The sequence below is a fragment of the Mercenaria mercenaria genome, chromosome 17 (assembly GCF_021730395.1).
Source record: "Mercenaria mercenaria strain notata chromosome 17, MADL_Memer_1, whole genome shotgun sequence".
Classification (NCBI taxonomy): Eukaryota; Metazoa; Mollusca; class Bivalvia; order Venerida; family Veneridae; genus Mercenaria; species Mercenaria mercenaria.
Window position 1 is genome coordinate 44,775,872 of NC_069377.1, and position 24,767 is coordinate 44,800,638.

A 24,767-nucleotide genomic window follows, 5' to 3' on the forward strand; every position below is an offset into this window, starting at 1 on the left:
CAACAAGCTAGCCATAAGTCCAACAGGCTAGCTACAAGTTCAACAGGCTAGCCGTAAGTTTAGCAGGCTAGCTGTAATAATTTAGTTCAACAGGCTAGCCATAAATTGAAAATGCTATGGCCATAAGGTCAAATGGCTGTAAGTTGAATATGCTATTAGTATTTGTAACCCACTGTCCATCCAATAAACATATGGGCCATGCCAATTGTTCAGATAAATGACATGCGTAAAATAATTCCCCACGGAATCCACACACATTTTTGTTCTGAATTCTGCCTCATTTACATATTCCGTGCCTATTTTCCTGCCCAATGATGAGCTTAAAGCTGCTCCACACGGAATCCGCACTGACATTTTTCCAGGCGGATTTTTAAAATCCCAGTTCCTGCTAATTTACATATTCTGTGACTATTTTCCTGACCGATGACGTACGGAATCTCTGTTTTATATAGATACTTAAAAACTGAATTCTGCCTGGAAAAATGGAGCATTTTCCGTCTCTAATCCGTGCCAGTGACGTTCATAAAATTTCATACAGGGGTGTCAAATTTCTAAGTGGAAAAACTCTGTGTTGTAAAAATTACTAAGTGCTAAAATCCGCCTAAAAAATTTGACTAAGTCGAAAAAGTCCGTGTCGGCCAAAATGACGTGTGGGTTGCAGCAGAAAAATTATGAAAATTTTCACGGAAAACTGAATTTATCCATACGGACTTCAAAAATATTCTGTTTCTGTGTCAGTTTCATACGGAATATTGCAATTCCTGCCTAATGACATACCTTTACCAGGCAGATTTCATCTGGACTTTTTGTACAGGTAATTAAAGTGACTGTTTGTACTGAAATAAGATGATCATTATGAAGAGGCTCCACTGTACATCAGTTTCCTAACCTCTCGTACAGTGACAATGTGAGCTTTTGTCCATACAAAATTTCTTGAGAACATGTTACAGACCATGCACATTTTGCAATTGATTTTAATCAAACTTGCACACTACTTGTATTGGCATAATATCTGAGTTCCTTTCAAAAACTGGCAAGATGCCGTCATGGGTTCCAGAGTTATGACCCCTTAAAGGGCTAAAATTGCTATTTTGGCTTTTGCAGTCATATACAATGTACAGACTTATTCATGGTTTGATTTAATACAATTTATTTATTTATTTATTTGGGTTTTACGGCGCACTAACACAGTATAGGTTATATGGTGCCAAACAGGACTACAGGTTTTGGTTACAAACTTGCAGAATAAGATCTCTGTTACTTATGAAGACCGGCTTGATTCCATCATGGATTCTAGAGTTAGTGCCCCTGAAAGGGGCAAAAATTTCTATTTTGGCCCTCTCGGTGATATATAGGTTTCATTTATGCTTTGATTTGATACATATTTGCATAGAATATTCATCATGATGATCTCTAGGCCAAGTTCAAAACTGGGTCATTACATGTGTGGTCAAGAATAATAAGATCTCTGTTACTTATGAAGACCGGCTTGATTCCATCATGGTTTCTAGAGTTAGTGCCCCTGAAAGGGGCAAAAATTTCTATTTTGGCCCTCTCGGTGATATAGAGGTTTCATTTATGCTTTGATTTGATACATATTTGCATAGAATATTCATCATGATGATCTCAAGGCCAGGTTCAAAACTGGGTCATTACATGTGTGGTCAAGAATAATAAGATCTCTGTTACTTATGAAGACCGGCTTGATTCCATCATGGTTTCTAGAGTTAGTGCTTCTGAAAGGGACAAAATTTTCTATTTTGGCCCTCTCGGTGATATAGAGGTTTCATTTATGCTTTGATTTGATACATATAAATTTGCACAGAATATTCATGATGATCTCTAGGTCAAGTTCAAAACTGGGTCATGTGTGGTCAAGAATGAGGTCACAAAGTCATATAAAAGGAAAGATTGTTAACATTCCAGAGGCCACATTAATGACCCCATCTTTATGAAACTTTGGGCCAAGTTCAAAACTTGGTCATTGTGGGGTCAAAAAGCCAGATCAAAGGAAAATCTTGATAACACTATAGAGGCCACAATTTAAAATGTCTTGTATTTAAATCATTCCAAATAATGTATTAAAATCAGCTTGAAATGTATCTATATGTAAAAAAATCAGCCCATACTGATTTAATAAATGAAGTGTGCACTACAGCATCAAACGAACTCTTTAATGATGCTTATAGAGGTTAAATAGGTTGTCAAGAATGATGCCAGCAAGTATAATTATGAACTGTGTAACATTCTTGGTCTCCTGGCATAAAATATCCCCTGTTCTCGTATTTTTGAGCTTTATCATAATTATTCATGCTTTTTGCCTTTTCAATTTTCAATAGATATAAATTTGTTGTTTTCTAGACAGGTAAATGGCATCAAAATTGACACACTGAAAATTTCAAGTGAACACAAATGGATAAAAATATTTGCATTTTTAAAAAATCCTTATTTTTTCTGGTGGGAAAAGCAAAATTAAATGTAAATTAAAATTTAAATGTTTTAAAGTCTACAAGTTATTTTTGCTGAAGAGCCATGTGAATCTAATTTCACAGCAATACGAGAAACTCTTGTTACCTGGTTCATTTCTGAGGTTGGGGGTGGTATCAGATACTGTATCAAAACAATAAAATCATGGGATAATTTCTGTAATATGTAATACAAAATTACACCCAAATACTGTTTATGAAATGATTACTCTGTGTAATATTGGGAATAAAACAACACCTGAGAATATGAGAAAACAGCATAATTAATACATGACCTCTTACATGATCTCCTAGATGTCGTTAAAGAATCAGATGTCCGAGCCATTAAATGCTAAAAAAGTCATTTCATAATCAAGTAATTTCAGATGTAAAGGACTTTATATATATTGTACTAAAGTTTGGTTATTACTCCCTTTACTGCGGTTGCTTGAAGTCTAATGCATGTTTTTTTTTTATCATATTATACATTTTGCACATACATTAAGTAATTTTGTAAACGTAAACTCCTTTAAAATGTTTTTTTTTTTTTCAAAAATTTACAAAACTGAGGTTAACACTTGGCCCTCTTACATGTACTAATATATAGTAGACAAGTTTCTGGTGATAGGGTTAATCATGATTGACAGTCATTAAAGAATTACTCTCCAATATATTCATAAATATGTGTGCATGTACAACTAAATTTGTTCAACATCATGTAAATAATAAATACATTTGTTCTGTTATAAAAGTCAAATATATTTCCATCATATTGCAACTTGAATGAAGTACTAATAAAAAATGCAAGAGAAATGAAAGTATCCTGATGGAAAACAATATGTTTTCCCAATCACAACAATTTTTTCTTTAATTTTCTAGACTTTTATGCTTCTGCAATTTCATCTTTTTCATCCTCATGATTGTCAGCATGTCCAGGCTTACGACCGTCCGTACACTGTCCTTCACAGCACACTATATCCCTGGCTGTCCGACTGCACAGAATACAAGGTACAAATGCACATAAACAGTACCACATACATCCAATACCAAGTAGTCGATATATTCCTTTGTCCCATGGATAGTACCATCGCGGATCTGGTCCACTTTTCCAGCCATGAATACAACAGCAAAATGACTGTGCATGTGTGTCACTATCTACATACGAAATTTCATCAGCGTTTGCTTGGTAATCTGTCTTTGTTTTGTGGAAATTGTCAACATTTGGCTGTCTGTTTACTACTTCAGTTGAATCCATATTGCAGAAAGATTTTTAATTCACTTATTGCACCACCCTTAAAAATAAGAAAAAACACGTCTGTAGAATATATATATTAGTCTGCCTATATACACACATGATATATCCAAAAGTGGCCTAGAAATTGCCTTTGATGGCATTTTTTGTTAATGCCCGACAGCCATGTTCATTGTTAACTTTATAAAAATTGGAAAAGTTTCAGGGGGGCTGTCGCCTTTTAAGGGTCATAGTAAGGTCACAGCACAAGGTCAAAGGTCAATAGGTGCATTTTTGTTATAAGCGTCAGATTTTCGCCATTTGTGCTACCTTTTAATATAAACTTGTAATTTTTCGGTGATGATTATGAATTTGAGAAGTAAAATAAATTACTTCGTGTAGATTTATTGCATGTGAGACTGGCAAAATTCAAAACGAATAAAGTTATTTCTATAGAATGAGCTTAATTTTTCGTACGCTCTGATGTTTTATTCATTTATGAAAGCTATCTTTTTCATGTTTGATATTCTAAAACTTCCGTTTTCAGGCTAACACTTTTTAAAAAGGCTAGTTGATTTCCTGTATGATTGTATGAACAGTACAGTTTGAAAAAATCTATGGCGCGTATTATAAGACTGGTACAGTTAAACTTCGTTTGCTCGAATTCAGATTATTCGCTCACTACTCTTGGCTGGAACTCGTCGTCAGGTCTATATAATGTGTACTTCACGTTGGCTTGTACTACTGATATCTCGAACACATTTTGTTTGTCCCGTCCAGCTCTAGCGAACATAGTTTGACTGTAATAACTATTGTCAGATCTAAAGATTCCTACGGAAGCATAGAACTCAAGGACGCAAAATAGCAAATTAACTCAGTTTGATTTAGTCTGTGTGTGAGATAGTATGAAATGTGCAAATTCTCTCAAGCATTATATAAAATGGTCTATGCTGTCAATTAAAAATCTATTCCAGTGGTTTATGCATGTGCTGTAGTAATTTCCGGAATGTGTGGGCGTTTAGAAATACCATCTATGTACAAAAATTAAGCGATATCAAAGTTTAAATATAGATATTAGATAACCGCAAATGTTATATTGTTTTTATTTTCATTCCATTAGCATGAAAATGGTACTCTTCATATTTTTGAATCAGCTAAAAATATTTCTTTGCACATTAACATTAGGCTATTATAAGGACTGGTAACCGCTCTTCAAGTGTTTTCATTATCTACAATTTTGTAACTACCAGTATTTGTTTATGTTGGTTCTATAAATGTCACAACTTCAAAAAGGCTTAATAATTGTCACTGAATTTGCAGGTATATCGGATATTATTAGTTTTACCTTTATGACTGTGAATATATGGGTAAGCATGTTTGTTTTCCTGTTACAACGCCTTTAGATTTCCGAGTATTTGGTTGGTGATAGAACCGGGTAGAGCAAACGTACCAATGTATCATGATGATGTTATAAAATGAAACAAATGTGAGCTAATGCTATTTTAGCATTAAAGTTTAAACGTGTAAAATTAAATATAATGTTAATTAAATTCAATGCGGAATGCTAGAATGAACTACCCTTATATAAAAATAACTTCTTACCCTTATGCAAAAAGAAATATAAAAATGAATAAACCCCATAATGATAATAGTCCCATTTCACAAGCTATTATCTTAGCCTGACATATTCAATGGACACTATTTCTTTATTATAAATCCATCGTTTTGAATTTCAGATCTCTTTTTTATGCTCTTCTCATCATGAAGAAAGTTATTTTTACACATTGTATATCTCTTAGTTACTATCGAACCACCATATTTCATCATTTTGATTAGCTGAACCATCATCTGTCAGTAATCATGAAGATATCGAAAGGTATATTTTCAATATTTCACTGAATGCTCCTTAATGTTACTATTATAAAAAATCTAAAGCAATCTTTCTGATGTTTTTATATATTTATTTATACATTTTAATTTGTAAAACATATGAATGACTAAAGTTTCAGTTCCAAGATACAAGCTTTCTTTTGACAATGTAATCAAGGACATCCTGTCTGAAACCAAGTGTCAGATATGTAAATTGTTACGATCTGATTCGTTTTCAACTTTTGTTTTGAACAGGAAGTGAGAGTGTAGAAGCAAAGCCAAAAATTATAAGATTCGAAAAAGGCATAGCGTGCTAAATTTTCAGAATAAAAAATGCAAATATAGCATTAAGAGCTTCGGTGATAGTTCTTAAAATGTTCTACTTAATTAAAAATACAAAAAATGTGATGATAAATGTCTGACTGATAGTAAAAAAAGGAAAGAAATTACAGCAAATCAAAGACATGGTGTATAGAGTAACTAGTTGATTTCCTACAGATCTGTTCTGTTTTGTTTATTACTGTACATATACTGTGTACACCTATAATGTGACCAATATTTCAGTTATTCCTCTAAAATGGTCCTATTTAACCATCACCGCGTGGACAAATTAACATAAATATATATCATATAATGAGTTATCACCAGTATTGAAATCATTTCTTTAGGAGCTGGAGATGCATTCCATATATGTAAATGTTACTTTCAACAGTATTTCAGTCATGTAACAGCAGTCAATTAACATAATCAGTGTTTCTGGAGTCTCTACAAGTACTAGCTTTTTCCCCGCAAGCAACTGCCAACTTTTCCGTATGATTCAGAAGTGGAGGACGAAATTATTCCTGACAATGTCTATTATCAAATCATCATGGAGAACATACACCTCTCCCAGGGATCGAACTCACGACCCCGCGATCCTTAGATCTGCACTCTCCTTATTGAGCTAAAACACTTGGTTGTATACATGACAGTGAAGTAAGTTTAACTGTTTATGTGAATTTTTTTTTGATATATTTATATGTAATTCATTTTCGTAATAGTCTTCCTCCTCAAAACCAAATATAATAATACATTGAAAAATGTCCAATTTAATACATCCAGGCCACACCATGGACCCATTATATATATTTCATACTATCTATCTGCCGTTGACGTCAAACCCCTTGCGGGAATGTAGACAATTTGCACGTCAAAATCAAGAAGAGAAAGAATATATATAGCGATAAAAAATTTAGAGTAGAAGAAACCAAAAAATAAATTCGGTGATATAAAAAGATTTAAACTTGAGTTTGCAGGATAACTAGGGCGAGACATGTTCTATGCTGCAAACTGCAGCACTGTATGTAGGCTATTTATGTAGGCTAGGAAGAGCAGGGGACCAAGTACAGACCCCTGTGGGACACCTGATGATACTTGAAAGGCATGACATACTATACCCCAGGACTAAAAACAATCAGGGTTTAACTCTTATAAAGCTTGCATGTTACAACTATAAGGCCTGCATGACTAAATTTTGTACAATATTAAGTGAATAAAAAATTGCATTATGGAAACATGAGATTTGGATATAAAATGTAAATTGATACATCAGTTTCAGCAATCATGCAATTGCAGTAACTTTAAACCTAAAACACATGTAGATATATGACTGTGTTGTCTGTACTCTCAAGCATGTACATGATCTAACATGTTCAACTATCTCTGTGGGCTAATAAGGAACATACATAAGTAAAAGCAGAAAGACTCAAGACATGTATTTACATTGTTACTATGGTAACAGCTCATCAAGCTAAAATTCACGAACCTTCAGAATAACTTACAACTTCCTGTTTAATGCATACTCATTTAGTGACTGGTAAAACCAGATACATATCATAAGAGCACAAAAATCAATTCATTTTACGTCAATATTTATTGCTATCCAGAAATTAAAGTAAACAAATAGTAGCCGACAACAATGTTTTTATAATATTCTATAATGTTTTAGTCTATTATGTTCGGCATCCAAATCGTGCAAACGATTGGATAGAGAATTGCGTTAGGAAACAAGCGTTTATTTGCAAGGATTAAAACATGGTCGACTCGTGGAGAAATCTTTCGCAAACAATCAGCGAAACAACGTTTAAGTCGTTGGAAGAGCTCAAATTTGAGAAACCAACTCCTGTACAGGCAGCTTGCATTCCACTTTTGCTTTCATATAAGGATGTCGCCGCCGAGGCTGTAACTGGAAGCGGAAAAACACTGGCATTTGTCATTCCAGTTTTTGAGTTGTTGAGGAAACGTGAAACACCATTGAAAAAGTTTGAAGTTGGAGCTCTGATTATAAGTCCTACACGTGATCTTGCACAGCAGATCTTTGAAGTTGTGAGATGTTTTGGAAAAGAAGTCCCTGATTTGTCTGTATCCCTGGTAATTGGAGGAAAAAATAACCATCAAGAAAATGAGAATGTTGGTTAGTGGCTTCGAAAAAAAAACAACTTATGGCCCCTTTTGGACTTAGAAAATAATATGAAAAAGGCAGAGCTTCTGAGCAAGCGTAGCTTAAATGACAAAGAAACTATTCACTGCTCAAAATAATTCGCGAGAACCTATTCACTTGAAAAGAAAAAAAATACATACCTGTAACAGCGAATATCATACGTTGCAAAATTTATGGAAAGCCAGTGTCACGGTGACGTCATAACCTATTTGCTGCGTTCATGTGGCTTTATGCTTATTAATGACATTTTTTCCCATTTTCTGGCTAATGCTTGATCTTTTAAAAGAAAATAATATTTTTTTCTACCAACTGAAAATCTTTCTTGCATTATTTTTGAGTGATGGATAATATTCAGAAAATGAAGTTCTGTATTCACTGCGAACAAAGCATTTGCTGTGAGCACCTGTCCGCTAGGGTGCGCTTTTCGTAAAATAAAAGCAAAATTGAAATTATTTCCATAGCATAACTTTTTAAAAATAAAGACACCTAAATGAATATAGAGATTGTAACTCAAATATGAAATAAACAAAACAAAAAAAACAATTTTTTCCCGACTTTGACGGAAGTAGAAAAAAATGGCAGCCCCCTGACATTGACGAAGGTTTTTCAGCTACATCACTGCCCCATTTGGCACACTTTTGTTATATTCGCCTACACATTGCTGTAAGGCGAGCTACGCGCTTGAGCGCAATTGCTCGTGAGCTTTGCTCGCTATCAGATTTCATGGTTAAGTTTTGCATTTAGGTCAGCTTTTCTCCTTAACGGTCAAAGCTATTGCTTTAAAACTTGGAGCAGTTATTCGCCATTAAAAGCTGACTCTGCACAGCAAGTACCGTTACTCTATAGTCCAACTGATTTGACGCCATCCTAGGAAATATTGAGATATTTTTTTCATATGGGCAATATCCCCGCTCGCGCCGAACAGTCGAATGACTTAAAATAGTTTAAGCAACTTCCGATGAAACTTTCATTGCTGCCGAAGCTTTAAATGCTATAGGTTTAAATGTTGATTATTTCACGAATTGGCCATAAATTAAAATATAACTTACATGTATCGAAAGGGGATTCAGTTCCTCATTAATCTATGTTAAAATTATCAAATAATATCCAAAATTACGAATTTTCTGGTGATTTAAACCTTTGTATGTACTGTACTGTCTGTACACGATGAACGTTTACTGTGTGTTTACAAGCCATATTAAACCAATAACTTTACATGACTGTGTACTGTGATTTAACTTCCATAATTTTGGTCCTTCAAAGTTTTGACGTTTAGATTGCCCGTCACAAATAAAAAACAATCTGAACATCAAATTAATTTGACTATGTTACTCTACATTGCTTTTGGAAAGAATTATGGCCCCTTTTGGACTAAGAAAATCAGATTTCTTTATTAAGTTTTGTGTTTAGGTCAGCTTTTCTTCTTAACTATCAAAGCTATTGATTTAAAACTTGCAAATCTTGTTGACCACCAATAGCTGACTATGTACAGTAAGAAACATAACTCCATCCTGCTTTTTGCAAGAATTATGGCCCCTTTTGGACTAAGAAAATCAGATTTCTTTGTTAAGTTTTGTGTTTGGGTCAGCTTTTCTTCTAAACTATCAAAGCTATTGATTTAAAACTTGCAACACTTGTTCACCATCAATAGCTGACTCTGTACAGCAAGAAATATAACTCCATCCTGCTTTTTGCAAGAATTATGGCCCCTTTTGGACTTAGATAATATTATACAGAGACAAAAAAATCAGATGAGTGTCCTGCAGGACGGTGCTCTTGTGATAATTTTGCATATGAGTTGATTGATATAATTATGAGCAGTCAGGGGTGTAACTGTTTTACATTATGTAACCTATTTCAGTTACTTTTTCAAGCATTTTATAACCTGTATTAGTTATAAAAATATAGTTAACTCAGGTAAGTTATTCAAAAAAAGTCTTTTTGCTGTTCTCACAAAGTGACCTTTAAAGTTTAATTAGTAGCAAACTGTGTTTAATCAAATTCTCTTTTAGTCTGATCATGACCTGATAAGCATAATGGGATGTTATGAGTTTTATAGCTTTAAAACTTTTGCGTAAAACTTTATCTGCCTTGCGTAAAAATGTTTACTGCATAGCTGAAAAGATAAAAGTTCAAGGATTCAGGAAATAATTGCATTAGTCTCATTCAAAATGAGGAATTGGCACAGGAGGGCTTTGTAATATTGTATGATAACTGAAACAAGTTATGAAAGTATAAGCAGTAACTCAAATGGGTTATAAACTGCGATAACTTGAAACAGTTACACCCCTGACTGATGAGTGAATGTTTTCCATTCTGATGTATCCCATTTTTCTGTTGTAGCCAATATAATTATTGGGACACCAGGAAGACTAGAAGCCATGTTTGAGAAGAAGCAGGGTTCACAGGAGTTGGCACGATGTGTGAAATCTTTGGAAATGTTGGTACTAGATGAAGCTGACAGGTTGTTGGATCTGGGTTTTGAGGCCAGCATAAACACTATTCTTAGTTATCTACCAAAACAGAGACGGACTGGACTATTTTCTGCCACACAGACAGGTAAATTCTTAATTATCTATCTAAACAGATATGTGCTTGACTGTTTTCTGCAACACAGACAGGTAAATTCTAAATTATCTATCTAAACAGAGATGTGCTGGATTTCAGAAAGGCAATTAGTATTAAAAAAGTATTTTACATGTTTTATCCTAGCATTAGAATACAGGTTTTAGCACACAATATGACTTAGTTGTTACTTACTAGTGCTTTTTCTATGATGGACAAGATTAAGACAAAATCATTATTTTAGGTAAGTCAATAAATTATTCAGTAATGGTTTCACTTCTTTTGCTGTTTACCATGTTTAAAGGAGTCAGATACAAACTCTGTAAATAAAATAGTTTTTTTTTCCAACTTAGGTGTGAAAGGTGTAACTATAATAACACAAACAAAATTTATCACCACTACTGCTAGTTTGGTTCAGCTGAAGTTGCCTAACTATATATACTACTATTTTTATGCCCCCAAAGGGAGGCATATTAGTTTTCAACTGTCCGTTCGTCACGTTAACTTTTTGCATGAAGGTACTTTACTCGCGAACCAGGACCTTCAAACTTCACATGCTGATAGTACTTATTGAGTACACAACCCCTACTAACTTTGGGGTCATCAGGTCAAAGGTCAAGGTCACTGGGGCCAATATTAACCTTTTTGCATGAAGGCACTTTACTCACGAACCACTGCACCCAGGAACTTCAAACTTCAAATGCTGATAGTACTTATTGAGTACACGAACCCTACTGACTTTGGGGTCACCAGGTCAAAGGTCAAGGCCACAGGGGCCAATGTTAACTTTTTGCATGAAGGCACTTTACTCGCGAACCACTGCACCCAGGACCTTCAAACTTCACATGCTGATAGTACTTATTGAGTACACAATCCCTACTGACTTTAGGGTCACCAGGTCAAAGGTCACAGGGGCCAATGTTAATTTTTTGCACCCAGGACCTTCAAACTTCACATGCTGATAGTACTTATTGAGTACACGACCCCGATTGACTTTGGGGGTCACCTGGTCAAAGGTCAAGGCGCTGTGGGGGCATTTGTCACCATTAGTGACAGCTCTTGTTGCATCTGAAGTTGCTTAACTATATACTGTTTCTGTGTAGCTTAACTTGCCTGACTATATGTTTTACTTCAGTGCAGCTGAAGTTTAACTACATGTATATATTACTGTGCAGTCGAAGTTGTCTTACTCTATACACTGCTTTTTCTCTGCAGCTGAAGTTGAGAAACTGATCAGGGCAGGACTGAGGAATCCAGTTAGAGTCTCAATTAAGGAGAAGGCAAGGACACAAGACAGTTTGTCAGGGGATGAAATTCAGAGAACTCCTTCCACACTCAAAAATTATTACATGATTTTGAACAGTGATGAAAAATTAAATCAGTTAGTGGCATTTATACAGAGTCATAGAAAACAGAAGATAATGGTGTTCCTTAGCACATGTGCTGGGGTGGACTATTTCTCCAAAATTTTGCAACCTTTGTTGAAGAAGTCACAAGTAAGTTTATGTATGTGTTACTTAAGTGTATATATTTAATCTCCGTGGCCGAGTGGTTGAGGTCGCTGACTTCAAATCACTTGCTCCTCATCGATGTGGGTTCGAACCTCACTCGGGGCATTGAATTCTTCTTGTGAGGAAGCCATCCAGCTGGCTTACGGAAGGTCGGTGGTTCTACCCAGGTGCCCGCTCGTGATGATATAATGCATGGAGGGGCACCTGGCGTCTTCCTCCACCATTAAAGCTGGAATGTCGCCATATAACCTATAATGTGTCGGTGCGACGTTAAATCCAACCAAAAAAAAAAAAATTATCTTGGAAAGCAAAAACTAATGAGAAGTGGTAAATAATCAGATGAACTGTATGGATGTAATCCTGAAAGCAAATAAGAAAAATGATTGTAATGAGTTAAGTTTTTTTTCATTGACAGAAGACATTGACTAAATTTTGTTTTATAACTTGATACATAGATATTTCTTCTAACAACAGCAAGATATATTTTCTTTAATTGGTCTTTCATCGTTTGTCAGAACTTCAAGAGGTGCTATTTCACAGTAGAAATAGAACATGTTTTATTTTTCAGTTGTATTGTATCCACGGTAAGATGAAAAACAGGAAGAAAGTTATATCTAGGTTCAAGTCTCAGGGTGGTGGTGTTCTGGTGTGTACAGATGTGATGGCACGTGGGATAGACATTCCTGAAGTGAACTGGGTCATACAGTACGATCCTCCTACGTCTGCTGCTGTATTTGTACACAGGTATATGTCAGTTGCACTGCTGTAGGTCGATTTAGAAGCTGTAGGCCTAGGCCTGCAAATAATTTTCAAGTAAAATTAATCATCACTGGACTGCAGTTGAAACTGCCTTACGCAATCTTGTGCGTTTATCTCACCTGAGCATGAAGTGATGAGGGTGAGTTACTGTGATCACTTCCCATCTGTGGTACATGTGTCCATCCGACTGTCGTCTGTCTGTTTGTCTTCTGTCCACAATTTTCTTCAAAGGACACCAGTTGATGAAACTCGGTCCAATTGTCCCTTTCGTTGTCCTTCACCAGAAATACACTGGGACCCCGTTATAACGCTGTCGTCTGGGTCCAAAGTTCAAGACCCTTGGATCTAGCGGGGTTAGATTTATAACACGGGGTTGGCTGTATAAGCGATATATGCAATACCCCACCCACCAGTAATGTATTAGACGTATTTTGAACGCTGTTTTATATCCATTAGATTTTCTTATAGTATAAACGGGACATTTATTTACCTTAAATGCTACTGAAAAATACATTAAAAGAATTATAACGCTGTGTCAGCTTCTCATTTCATCGTGATTATAAAATAAAGTTGGAATTGTGTACCCTGTAAGTAAACATATAACGCTGTGTGAGGAGTGCATGGTCATGAAAATTACATATGCAATGCAGTTGCAATGGGGTTTATGTAACTAAAAGAGAAAAAACGCGGACAGTATTAAAATATTTAATTTTGAATACATGAAGAAAATTGATAATAAGATAGAAAATTGATGATAAAATAAACTAGATCTACGATAATATATGATATTAACAAAGCATTTCCTGTGAGCACCTGTCCGCTAGGGTGCGCTTTTCGTAAAATAAAGCAAAATTGAAATTATTTCCATAGCATAACTTTTAAAAAATAAAGACACCTAAATGAATATAGAGATTGTAACTCAAATATGAAATAAAACAAAACAAAAAAACAATTTTTTCCCGACTTTGACGGAAGTAGAAAAAAATGGCGGCCACCTGACATTGACGAAGGTTTTTCAGCTACATCACTGCCTCATTTGGTTAGATTTATAACACGGGGTTGGCTGTATAAGCGATATATGCAATACCCCACCCACCAGTAATGTATTAGACGTATTTTGAACGCTGTTTTATATCCATTAGATTTTCTTATAGTATAAACGGGACATTTATTTACCTTAAATGCTACTGAAAAATACATTAAAAGAATTATAACGCTGTGTCAGCTTCTCATTTCATCGTGATTATAAAATAAAGTTGGAATTGTGTACCCTGTAAGTAATAAGTGAGAATAATCTCAATATGGCTTTCAGTGCATCAAATGTTTGTTAATTCCGATGAACTGAATGTGATGATTATGAAAAACGGCTGCATTTTATTACAATACTGGGCCTGTTGTTTGATTTTTTAATCACTCAAATGTTCATGTCATCCGTTAATTGGTGCAAACTTAAACGGTTTGATAGTTGACTGACCAATGTTACACACTTGTTATGCAAACAATCTAATTGACACGGTAGTGCTGATTGCCTAATTGTCTCATGTCTACATGTATTCAGACTTTAACAAAGGCGATACGCAAACAAGTAAGCTAGCAGACAATTATTGATTTTTGTCACAGTTGTCATGGCAAAGGTGTTAATGTACACAGGTACATGTAGTTTTTAACGTTGGTTATAATCAAATTAAATAACATCTGCGGACTTGTTATGCCCCCGAAGGGAGGCATATAGTTTTTGAACCGTCTGTCAGTCTGTCGGTCTGTCCGCAATTTTCGTGTCCGGTCCATATCTTTGTCATCGATGGATGGATTTTCAAATAACTTGGCATGAATGTGTACCACAGTAAGACGACATGTCGCGCGAAAGACCCAGGTCCGTAGCTCAAAGGTCAAGGTCACACTTAGACGTTAAAGGTCATTTTTCATGATAGTTGGACGTGTCCGGTCCATATCTTTGTCATCCATGGATGGATTTTCAAATAACTTGGCATGAATGTGTACCACAGTAAGACGACGTGTCGCATGCAAGACCCAGGTCCGTAGCTCAAAGGTCAAGGTCACACTTAGACGTTAAAGGTCATTTTTCATGATAGTTGGGCGTGTCCGGTCCATATCTTTGTCATCCATGGATGGATTTTCAAATAACTTGGCATGAATGTGTACCACAGTAAGACGATGTGTCGTGCGCAAGACCCAGGTCCGTAGCTCAAAGGTCAAGGTCACACTTAGACGTTAAAGGTCATATTTCAACATAGTGCATTGATGGGCGTGTCCGGTCCATATCTTTGTCATTCATGCTTGGATTTTAAAAATATTGGGCATGGATGTGTACCACAGTAAGACGACGTGTCGCGCGCAAGACCCAGGTCCGTATGTCAAAGGTCCTAAACTCTAACATTGGCCATAACTATTCATTCAAAGTGCCATCGGGGGCATGTGTCATCCTATGGAGACAGCTCTTGTTTTTTTTTTTTTTTTTTTTTTTTTACCCCTGAAAATTTGGGAGCCAAGAGCATACAGCGTTATAATGAGAACCGCGGTATATCGAGTAGCGTTATAATGGGTTTCGAGTGTACTACAAGAACTTTATTCCATTCAGAACTGTGATTGCCATGGCAATTCAAAAGAAATCTTAAGAAAATCTTATCAGAAACCACTTGCTGAATTTCAGAATGACAGGACAGAAATGTTCTGTGGGTGACTATCAAGGTTGGTCAAATTATTTTGATTTGCCGAAAAAGGTGTGGCCACTTTTCCCTGTATGTATACATTTGGAACTATGAAAATAGCCTTGTCAGAAACTGCTTACATGAATTCATAAATTTTCCTTGTTTGACCTTGTACTAAGATAGTTCAAAATTTTCCAATTTGGCAAAAATCTTGGTGGCCAGGAAGCATGGTCACTTTTCCCTGTAAGTTTATAGTGGGAGCTTAAAATTGTCTTCTTATCAGAAACTGCTAAATGGATTTTTAAATAATCACTAAAGTCGATCTGTAGCACATTTTGAATAAGTCCATTCACACAGAGCAATTTGTTTTTACCTGAATATTTCGGCTATCTCGCATAGCCTTCATCAGCTGACTACACTGAGTTCTGGTCAGTGGGTGTCACATGACTTTAAAGAATGAAAGAGCATGTGTCTCGATCCAACTCGGCACTACATGAACACTGTGAATTAACTGGACACCACATTGATCCCCAAAACACTGAAGTCTTGACGTCAGGACATGCATCGAAAACGGCATGTGAAAGAAGCCATATTCATCAAGCAGCGACGACCATCACTCAACCGGAATGAGGAGTTGGAGTTTCCGGCAGTGTACAGTCCTCTCCTGGTGTCACGTGACGACTCAAAGTCATGTGACTCCCACTGACCAGAACTCAGTGTAGTCAGCTGAGATAACCAAATTATACAGGTAAAAACAAATTGCTCCGAGTGAATGGATTTATTCAAAATATAGACAATCTAGAGCAAGAAAACAACCTTCATTGTTGTCGATCTGTAGCATTCTTGTAAGGTCTTCTTTCAGATTTTTTCAAATGGTTCCACTTGACTAATTTTAGGGACTGCCAGAGCTGTAAATAGAAAAACCTTTAAACAACTTCTCCTCTTGAACCGCGTGATGAATGAATTATCAGTTGGACTTTAGCGTACTTGTTGGGTCCTCTCTCAAATAGGCTGAAATGGTTCTGCATGACTTAAAGGACCGCCAAGGCTGAAAAACTTTAAACTACTTCTTCTCATGAAGCACTTGATGCATTGTCATAAAACTTTATTGGTGGCATCTTTGTAAGTTTCTTTGGCCACCAGAGCTAAAAGTAGAAAAACCTTATCAACTAGCTTTCATGAACCAATTGATGGATCATCACCAAATTGTAAGGGTTTGCATTAAAAAGTCTTTACATATGGTTAAAAGTTTTATTAGCTAACCTGAGCCAAAGGCTCAAGGTGAGCTTTTGTGACCACTTGATGTGCGTCATCCGTCTGTCAACAATTTCTTGTCTGCACGATAGTGGTTTCATTAATAATCTGATTTTAACTAAACATGCACACAAACTGTATCACAATAAGATCTTGGTTCCTTTCTTGAAACAGCCATATCCCACCATGGGTTCCAGAGTTACAGCCCCTGAAAATGCAAAAATTGGCTAATAGTATATTGGTCTGCACGATAATGGTTTTATTTTACGATTTGATTTTATCCAAACTTGCACACAACTTTTGCACACAACTTGTATCACCATAAGATCTTAGTTCCTTTCTTGGACCAGCCATATGCAACCATGGATTCCAGAGTTACGGCTACTGAAAGGGCAAAAATTGGCTATTTTGGTCTTGTCTGCATGATAGTGGTTTCATTTATGATTTGATTTTTACCAAACTTGCACACAAGTTGTATCACCACAAGTTCTTATTTCCTTTCTTGAACCAGCCATATTCCGGAATTGGGTTCCGAAGTTACAGCCCATGAAAGGGCAAAAATTTGCTATTTTGGTCTTGACTGCATGATAGTTGTTTCATTTTTAGCTCATCTGATTTTTTGAAAAAAAAATGATGAGTTATTGTCATCACTTGAGCGGTTGTCGGCGTCGGCGTCTGCGTCAGCGTTGCCTGGTTAAGTTTTATGTTTAGGTCAGCTTTTCTCCTAAACTATCAAAGCTATTGCTTTGAAACTTGGAATACTTGTTCACCATCATAAGCTGACCCTGTTTAGCAAGAAACATAACTCCATCTTGCTTTTTGCAAGATTTATGGCCCCTTTTGTACTTAGAAAATATCAGATTTCTTGGTTAAGTTTTATGTTTAGGTCAACTTTTCTCCCAAACTATCAAAGCTATTGCTTTGAAACTTTGAATACTTGTTCACCATCATAAGCTGACCGTGTACATCAAGAAACATAACTCCATTTTGCTTTTTGCAAGATTTATTGCCCCTTTTGGTCTTAGAAAATCAGTTTTCTTGGTTAAGTTTTATGTTTAGGTCAGCTTTTATCCTAAACTATCAAAGCTATTGCTTTAAAACTTGCAACACTTGTTCACCATCATAAGTTGACCCTGTACAGCAAGAAACATAACTCTGTCCTGCTTTTTGCAAGATTTATGGCCCCTTTTGGACTTAGAAAATATCAGATTTCTTGGTTAAGTTTTATGTCTAGGTCAACTTTTTCTCTTAAACTATCAAAGCTATTGCTTTGAAACTTGCAACACTTGTTCACCATCATAAGCTGACCCTGTACAGCAAGCAGCGTAACTCCATCCTGCTTTTTGCAATAATTATTGCCCCTTTTTGACTTAGAAAATCATTTTCTTGGTTGAGTATTATGTTTATCAAGAAACATAACTCTATCCTGCTTTTTGCAAGAATGATGGCCTTTTTTAGACTTAGAAAATCATGGGTAGGACAATATTTCTATTACACAAAAAAAATCAGATGAGCGTCAGCACCCGCAAGGCGGTGCTCTTGTTTGATTTGATTTTAACCAAACTTGCACATAACGTATAAGATCTCAATTCTTTTCTTGAATCTGTCATATTCCACCATGGTTCTAGAGTTACGGCCCCTGAAAGGTCCAGAAATTGGCTATTTTGGTCTTGTCTGCTCAGTAGGAGTTTCATTTACGACTGGATTTTAACCAAACTTGCACACATGTTGTATCACCATAAGATCTCTGTTCCTTTCTTGAACCAGCCATATTCGAAAATGGGTTACAGAGATAGGGCCCCTGAAAGGGCCAGAAATTGGCAATTTTGGTCTTGTCTGCACAAAAGCAGTTTCATTTATGATTGGATTTTAACCAAACTTGCACACAAGTTGTATCACAATAAGATCTCAGTTCCTTTCTTGAACCAGCCATATTCAACCTTGGGAGAGTTAATTGCCCCTGAATGGGTAAAAAATTGGCTATTTTGGTGATCTGCATATAGCTTTCTATTGAATGGAAATTTCTGAACATCACACAAAATGCATGTCCATACTTGTAAATTAGCAGTGCTCAGTCTGAAGTATTTAAAGAGGAAATATAGGACTATGAAATACAGACCATATGACTATACAGTAAACCCAGGGTTTTCCCTGACGCACAAATCCTGCGTCATAGTCGCACTTTTCTGACAAATGACCCTTAAAAATAAATTCTGTGCGTCACAGTGGACGCAATTTCTTAAAAAATCTAAATCAGGCCAATTTTGTTTACAAAGAGCAATTTTCTGAAAAAGTACTTTCAGTTTCGTAATTATATGCAGACTGTGTCACCAATTTTCTACATTTCCGTCGATTCACATTCCACAAACTTAATGCCCAGTCTGATACTTTGACTGATTAACACTTTATAACATTTGTTATCACTGCTAACTACTACTACCAGCAGTACCAGTCTGCTGTTTACTAAAAAATATGGCTCAAAAGCAAAGCAATGCTGACGATGTTTATGACATCGTCGGAAGCAAGTACAAAAGGACCCAGTGGTTTAGATCTTCTGTTTCTACTATAACACTGCTTGGTAAAAAGTACTAAAACCTATTTTAGCACATATATAAAAGTCAAACATCAGCTGTTTTATCATTTTAGTCAGTGACAAATATGAGGAAAGACTTCAACCTGTAAATAATCACTAGATATAAGTAAAAAATAGTTTTATTCAAAAAACTAATTTTAGTATATCTGTATGACCCCCAAAATTTGGAAATGACCCCCACATGTGAAACACTGGGGGTCACAATTACCCTCATTTTCAAAAGTCAAGGGAAAACACTGTAAACCTCACTTATAAGGAACTCGGATATAAGGGACAGTTTTCGATTCACCGATCTAATTCCTTATTTATTCAATGTAAAAATCCTCAGTTATAGGGAACTCGGTTATAAGGAACACTCGGTTATAAGGAACACTTTTTTTCTGTCCCACAGGACAAAATTCAATGGAAAACACCTCGGTTATAGCGAACAGACATAAAGAATAAAAATTATTAAAAACCGGAAATAAACGGGAGAATCGCTGATGACGTCAGAGTAACGTCGGCACTTTCACGCACATAAACACAAATTATTTCATTACTATGATCTGTAGTTTGTTAATTCACGGATACGATAAAATGAAAATATATAATATCATCTTTATAACATTTACCAAATACTAGACGTTTATGTAATATGCTTCAGTCTTTAAAATATACTCGTAGATAACACACTTGTGCTGTTTAGTTTATATCCTTACATTTGTAGAGACTCACAATAAGTATCAACCTATAATCAACCTAATCAAATAATACAACACGCTTAATTCTGCATATCTGGATGCATACTTTTTGAAAAAGGACGCTAGAAAATCCCAAACGCGATTCTCCGGGACACATATTTTTTGCCATGCGGGCGCTTGCTCAATACACAATGGATTATATTAATGGAAAACATTTTTGCTCCTGGCCAATCAGAGATCTACGTTTTCCAATAGGTGAATGGTCGATTAAGGTACATGTTGTATTCTGTGTTTACGTAATCTAATCAACACGCGACAAACCACTCTGATTATGTCACAAATAATTTGATTTTTAACACGCAGCGTACTTAGGAGTTTTGAATTCACCATTAATAGCGATAATTGGAACACATAGCCCTATTCAATCGTCAGTCAAATAGTGTTTGCTATACAAATTGTGTTCGTTATACCAACCTCGGTTACAAGGAACTAGTTCGCTATACGGATATAAGGAACCTTGGTTATAAGGAAAAATTTTTTAAGGTCCCAAGGTGTTCCTTATAAGCGAGGTTTACTGTAACAGGCAGTAATTTTGAAAATTGAAGAAAATACAATCAAAAGTTAAACCACTGGTCCAATTTGTCATTTGGACTATGTTCACAGATTTCAATACTTATGCTTTATTTTACCTCCTGACCTACTTTCTTGTCACTGTGAAATCATTTAAATTCATGGGCATAACATTTCGTGGTTTGCTGGGGGAAAAAAAGGCAATTTTGTGGGGTCGTAAATTTGTGGATTTCAGTTTCCATGTCAACAAAAAAAAGGGGGTTGTAAAATAGTGGATTTCAATTCTTGGTAAAATAAATACTGTATAATATTCGGCAACTGTGCTGCTAGCTTGTTGACACGTGTAAGAAAACGTGATTTCCGTCCGATCAAACAACCAAAGATGCATTGCTATGGTAATTGGCCTACTCGTTTTCTCAATTAACAGGTGTTAAGTGTCAATTATATTTTATTATTTGCTGTGCAACTTCTTGTTCGATGAAATTTAATATGCGTAAAACACTGTCTTATGAATTTAAAGATGTGAAAAAATTCGGCCTTTTGTCTGTGATGATGCTACCTTAAGTTGAAATAGCGCCTATTAAGCATTTTGTTTGCAGCTTGGTAATTATTACAACTAAAGCCAAATTTATTTATGGTATATATAATATGTCAGGCTATCAATGTTCATTTCTAGTTTGGTTTTCCTGACTATACACATATAACTGTATTAAATCATTTATGTCGTTGACTCAGTGGTTGAAAACAGGCAAAGTTAAAATCTTTTCTCCATCTCTCCTAGATTTACCCGATCCTGCAGATTCGCAAACTCCAAGAAATGTGTAATGTAAATTGGGAAATAATGCATTGGACACAAATCTAGCAATTAATTTACAATATTTAATAGTCCAAAAGTACTAGTAGCATACTACATGTCAGTAAAAATAAAGGCTAGTGTATAAACATTTCAGAGCGCGGTCAAATAAATGTAAATAACAGACACCATAGTGCGGTCTGTCATGTGACGCTACGTCAAACTACATTGTACTATTTTTAACTCAACTATTCGAAGAGTAGGCAAGTGTACATAACTCTGTCAACTATTTTGACTGAATTATGACCCTTTTTGGACTTGGAAATTAGTTAAATTTTTCATACAGGTCCATATTTTGCCTAACATATAACTTAACATATTTGCCATCATGGTCACACATTGCCCTTTAGTGCAAGACTCATCGAAATCCACAAATACAGGAACATTTTTTAGCTCATCTGATTTTTTGAAAAAAAATGATGAGTTATTGTCATCACTTGAGCGGTTGTCGGCGTCGGCGTTGCCTGGTTAAGTTTTATGTTTAGGTCAGCTTTTCTCCTAAACTATCAAAGCTATTGCTTTGAAACTTTGAATACTTGTTCACCATCATAAGCTGACCCTGTATAGCAAGAAACATAACTCCATCTTGCTTTTTGCAAGATTTATGGCCCCTTTTGTACTTAAAAAATCAGATTTCTTGGTTAAGTTTTATGTTTAGGTCAACTTTTCTCCTAAACTATCAAAGCTATTGCTTTGAAACTTGGAATACTTGTTCACCATCATAAGCTGACCCTGTACATCAAGAAACATAACTCCATCTTGCTTTTTGCAAGATTTATTGCCCCTTTTGGACTTAGAAAATCAGTTTTCTTGGTTAAGTTTTATGTTTAGGTCAGCTTTTATCCTAAACTATCAAAGCTATTGCTTTAAAACTTGCAACACTTGTTCACCATCATAAGTTGACCCTGTACAGCAAGAAACATAACTTCATCCTGCTTTTTGCAAGATTTATGGCCCCTTTTGGACTTAGAAAATATCAGATTTCTTGGTTAAGTTTTATGTCTAGGTCAGCTTTTATCTTAAACTATCAAAGCTATTGCTTTGAAACTTGCAACACTTGTTGACCATCATAAGCTGACCCTGTACAGCAAGCAACATAACTCCATCCTGCTTTTTGCAATAATTATTGCCCCTTTTGGACTTAGAAAATCATTTTCTTGGTTGAGTATTATGTTTAAGTCAACTTTTCTCATAAACTATCAAAGCTATTGCTTTAAAACTTGCAACAGTTTTTCACCATCATAAGTGGACACTGAACATCAAGAAACATAACTCTATCCTGCTTTTTGCAAGAATGATGGCCCTTTTTAGACTTAGAAAATCATGGGTAGGACAATATTTCTATTACACAAAAAAAATCAGATGAGCGTCAGCACCCGCAGGGCGGTGCTCTTGTTGTTTAATCCATTTTTTTATTTTGTCTGAAAATCTATGGAAATATTTTGACACCATTCTTCAATCAATTCTTCGAATAGTCGAGCGCGCTGTCATCCGACAGCTCTTGTTATTATGTACTTTTACTTTGAAGAGCATATCTTAAACAAACCACGGGTAAATGTCTGAATGAAATGGTCTACCTATGTGTATCGTTGATGGAGCCTCCATAAACTACACGAAAGCTGCAGGTCAGTACTACCGCATGCACACAACTACGGACCAGATTGGACAGCTATGGTGCCTTTTTTGGCGACATTCAGTACAATTTTCATTATCTTGGGCACAATTTGTTCGTTTGGATTTAATTTCATGGTTGGTCTGAACCATGAAATCCATGAAAATGAATCCCTCATGAATAGTAATGATTTCACAGTAATGATGACATGTAGGCAATATTACTCAGATGAGCAATTAAGGGTCATCATGACCCTCTTGTTAACAATGTGAAGAAAAGATGAAAAAATCATGTGGTAAATCTGGTGAAAGTATATATATAGTGGCAAAACACTGTATTTGTGCTTTAGGGTTAAACTGACAGTGGGTCAAAAACTGGTTCCTTGCTTGCACATTCTTCACTGCATGAAGTTGATATCCAGCACTCTTCAGTCTTTCTTTCTTGTCAAATTGTTCTTGTTATTTTGATAACAAGTGACTGATGAAGTTCCCACTGTTGAGCAATGTTGACAGTTAATTAGGAACAGATTGTTTTATTCACAAAATATGGATATTGTTGGCAAGGGTACTGTTAGTGACAGAAAGGTGAGTTTACATAATTAAACCTTACTGTCTTGACCCACGACAGTATTCCTACCTCAAAAACTACCCAGAGGTGATTTGGGGATGAAATCAGGAAAGCTGAGAGAAAACAGGAAAGCTGAGAGACAGAGGTGACTTTGAGGTGAAAACAGGAAAGCTAAAGCTAAAGATAAGCTAATCTTTATCAGGCTTGACCTCTGATGTTTCAACCACAGGCTTTTCATGTTCATACCTTAGTGGCTATTTATTTACCAGAATATGTTGCACAGAAGTTGAATGGAGACTTTTCTCTTTTTAGATGCGGAAGGACAGCACGTATTGGCAATGCTGGCAGTGCTGTAGTGTTTTTGACTCCAGAAGAGGAGAGCTTTGTAGAGTTTATAGAGATTAATCAGAAAGTTCCCCTACACAAAATGGACAAACTTGAAACAGACCATAACTACTTACCAGAAGGTATAGTTTTCATTTTTAGCTTGGCTATTCGAAGAAGAGTCTAGCTATTCTACTCACCCTAGCATTGGCATCGGCGTCACACCTTGGTTAAAGTTTTGCATGTCAGTAAATAAGGCTATCATTTAAAGGCATATAGCTTTGATGCTTAGTTCTTCCTTTTCTAGGTAAATTACCAACCTCACTGGATCAAGTCCCATAACTCTTACATGTATTTTGATTATGCCCCCTTTTGTACTTTTAAAGAATCCTGGTTAAAGTTTTACATGCAAGTTACTATCTCCAAACCTAATGCAGATTTTGAATTGAAACTTAAAATGTGTCTTCAGGGTTATAAAACTAGGTGATAGCATCAAGTCCCATAACTATGACATGCATTTTGGCCAAATTATGCCCCCTTTTTGACTTAGAAAATCCTGGTTAAAGTTTTGCGTGCAAGTTACTATCTCAAAATAATGCAGATATTGAATTGAAACTTCAAGTGTGTCTTTGGGATTATAAAACTAGGTGATAGCATCAAGTCCCATAACTCTGACATGCATTTTGGCCAAATTATGCCCCCTTTTTGACTTAGAAAATCCTGGTTAAAGTTTTGTGTGCAAGTTGCTATCTCAAAATAATGCAGA

At 35.7% G+C, this 24,767-nt stretch overlaps 1 protein-coding gene and 1 long non-coding RNA gene across 4 annotated transcripts in view; one reads left to right on the forward strand and one right to left on the reverse strand.

Annotated features, from left to right (window-relative positions):
• Positions 1–2,037: 2,037 nt before the first annotated feature.
• LOC128550064 (uncharacterized) lies at positions 2,038–7,515 on the reverse strand. Its single transcript, XR_008368020.1, has 2 exons — positions 7,370–7,515; positions 2,038–3,757 (listed from the first exon to the last, which is right to left on the reverse strand). It is a non-coding gene; the product is annotated as an uncharacterized LOC128550064 (long non-coding RNA).
• Positions 7,516–7,602: 87 nt separating this feature from the next.
• Positions 7,603–24,767, forward strand: part of LOC123536206 (ATP-dependent RNA helicase DDX55-like) — a 40,255-nt gene continuing 23,090 nt past the window's right edge. The window contains exons 1-5 of one of the 3 annotated variants that reach the window (XM_053528049.1): positions 7,603–8,017; positions 10,388–10,603; positions 11,825–12,105; positions 12,689–12,864; positions 23,990–24,144. In XM_053528049.1, the coding sequence (XP_053384024.1) occupies positions 7,639–8,017; positions 10,388–10,603; positions 11,825–12,105; positions 12,689–12,864; positions 23,990–24,144 (1,207 nt within the window). In that variant the 5' untranslated portion in view covers positions 7,603–7,638. The remainder of the gene's footprint in view (positions 8,018–10,387; positions 10,604–11,824; positions 12,106–12,688; positions 12,865–23,989; positions 24,145–24,767) is intronic. The other 2 variants (XM_053528050.1, XM_045319180.2) reach the window with 2 other exon arrangements.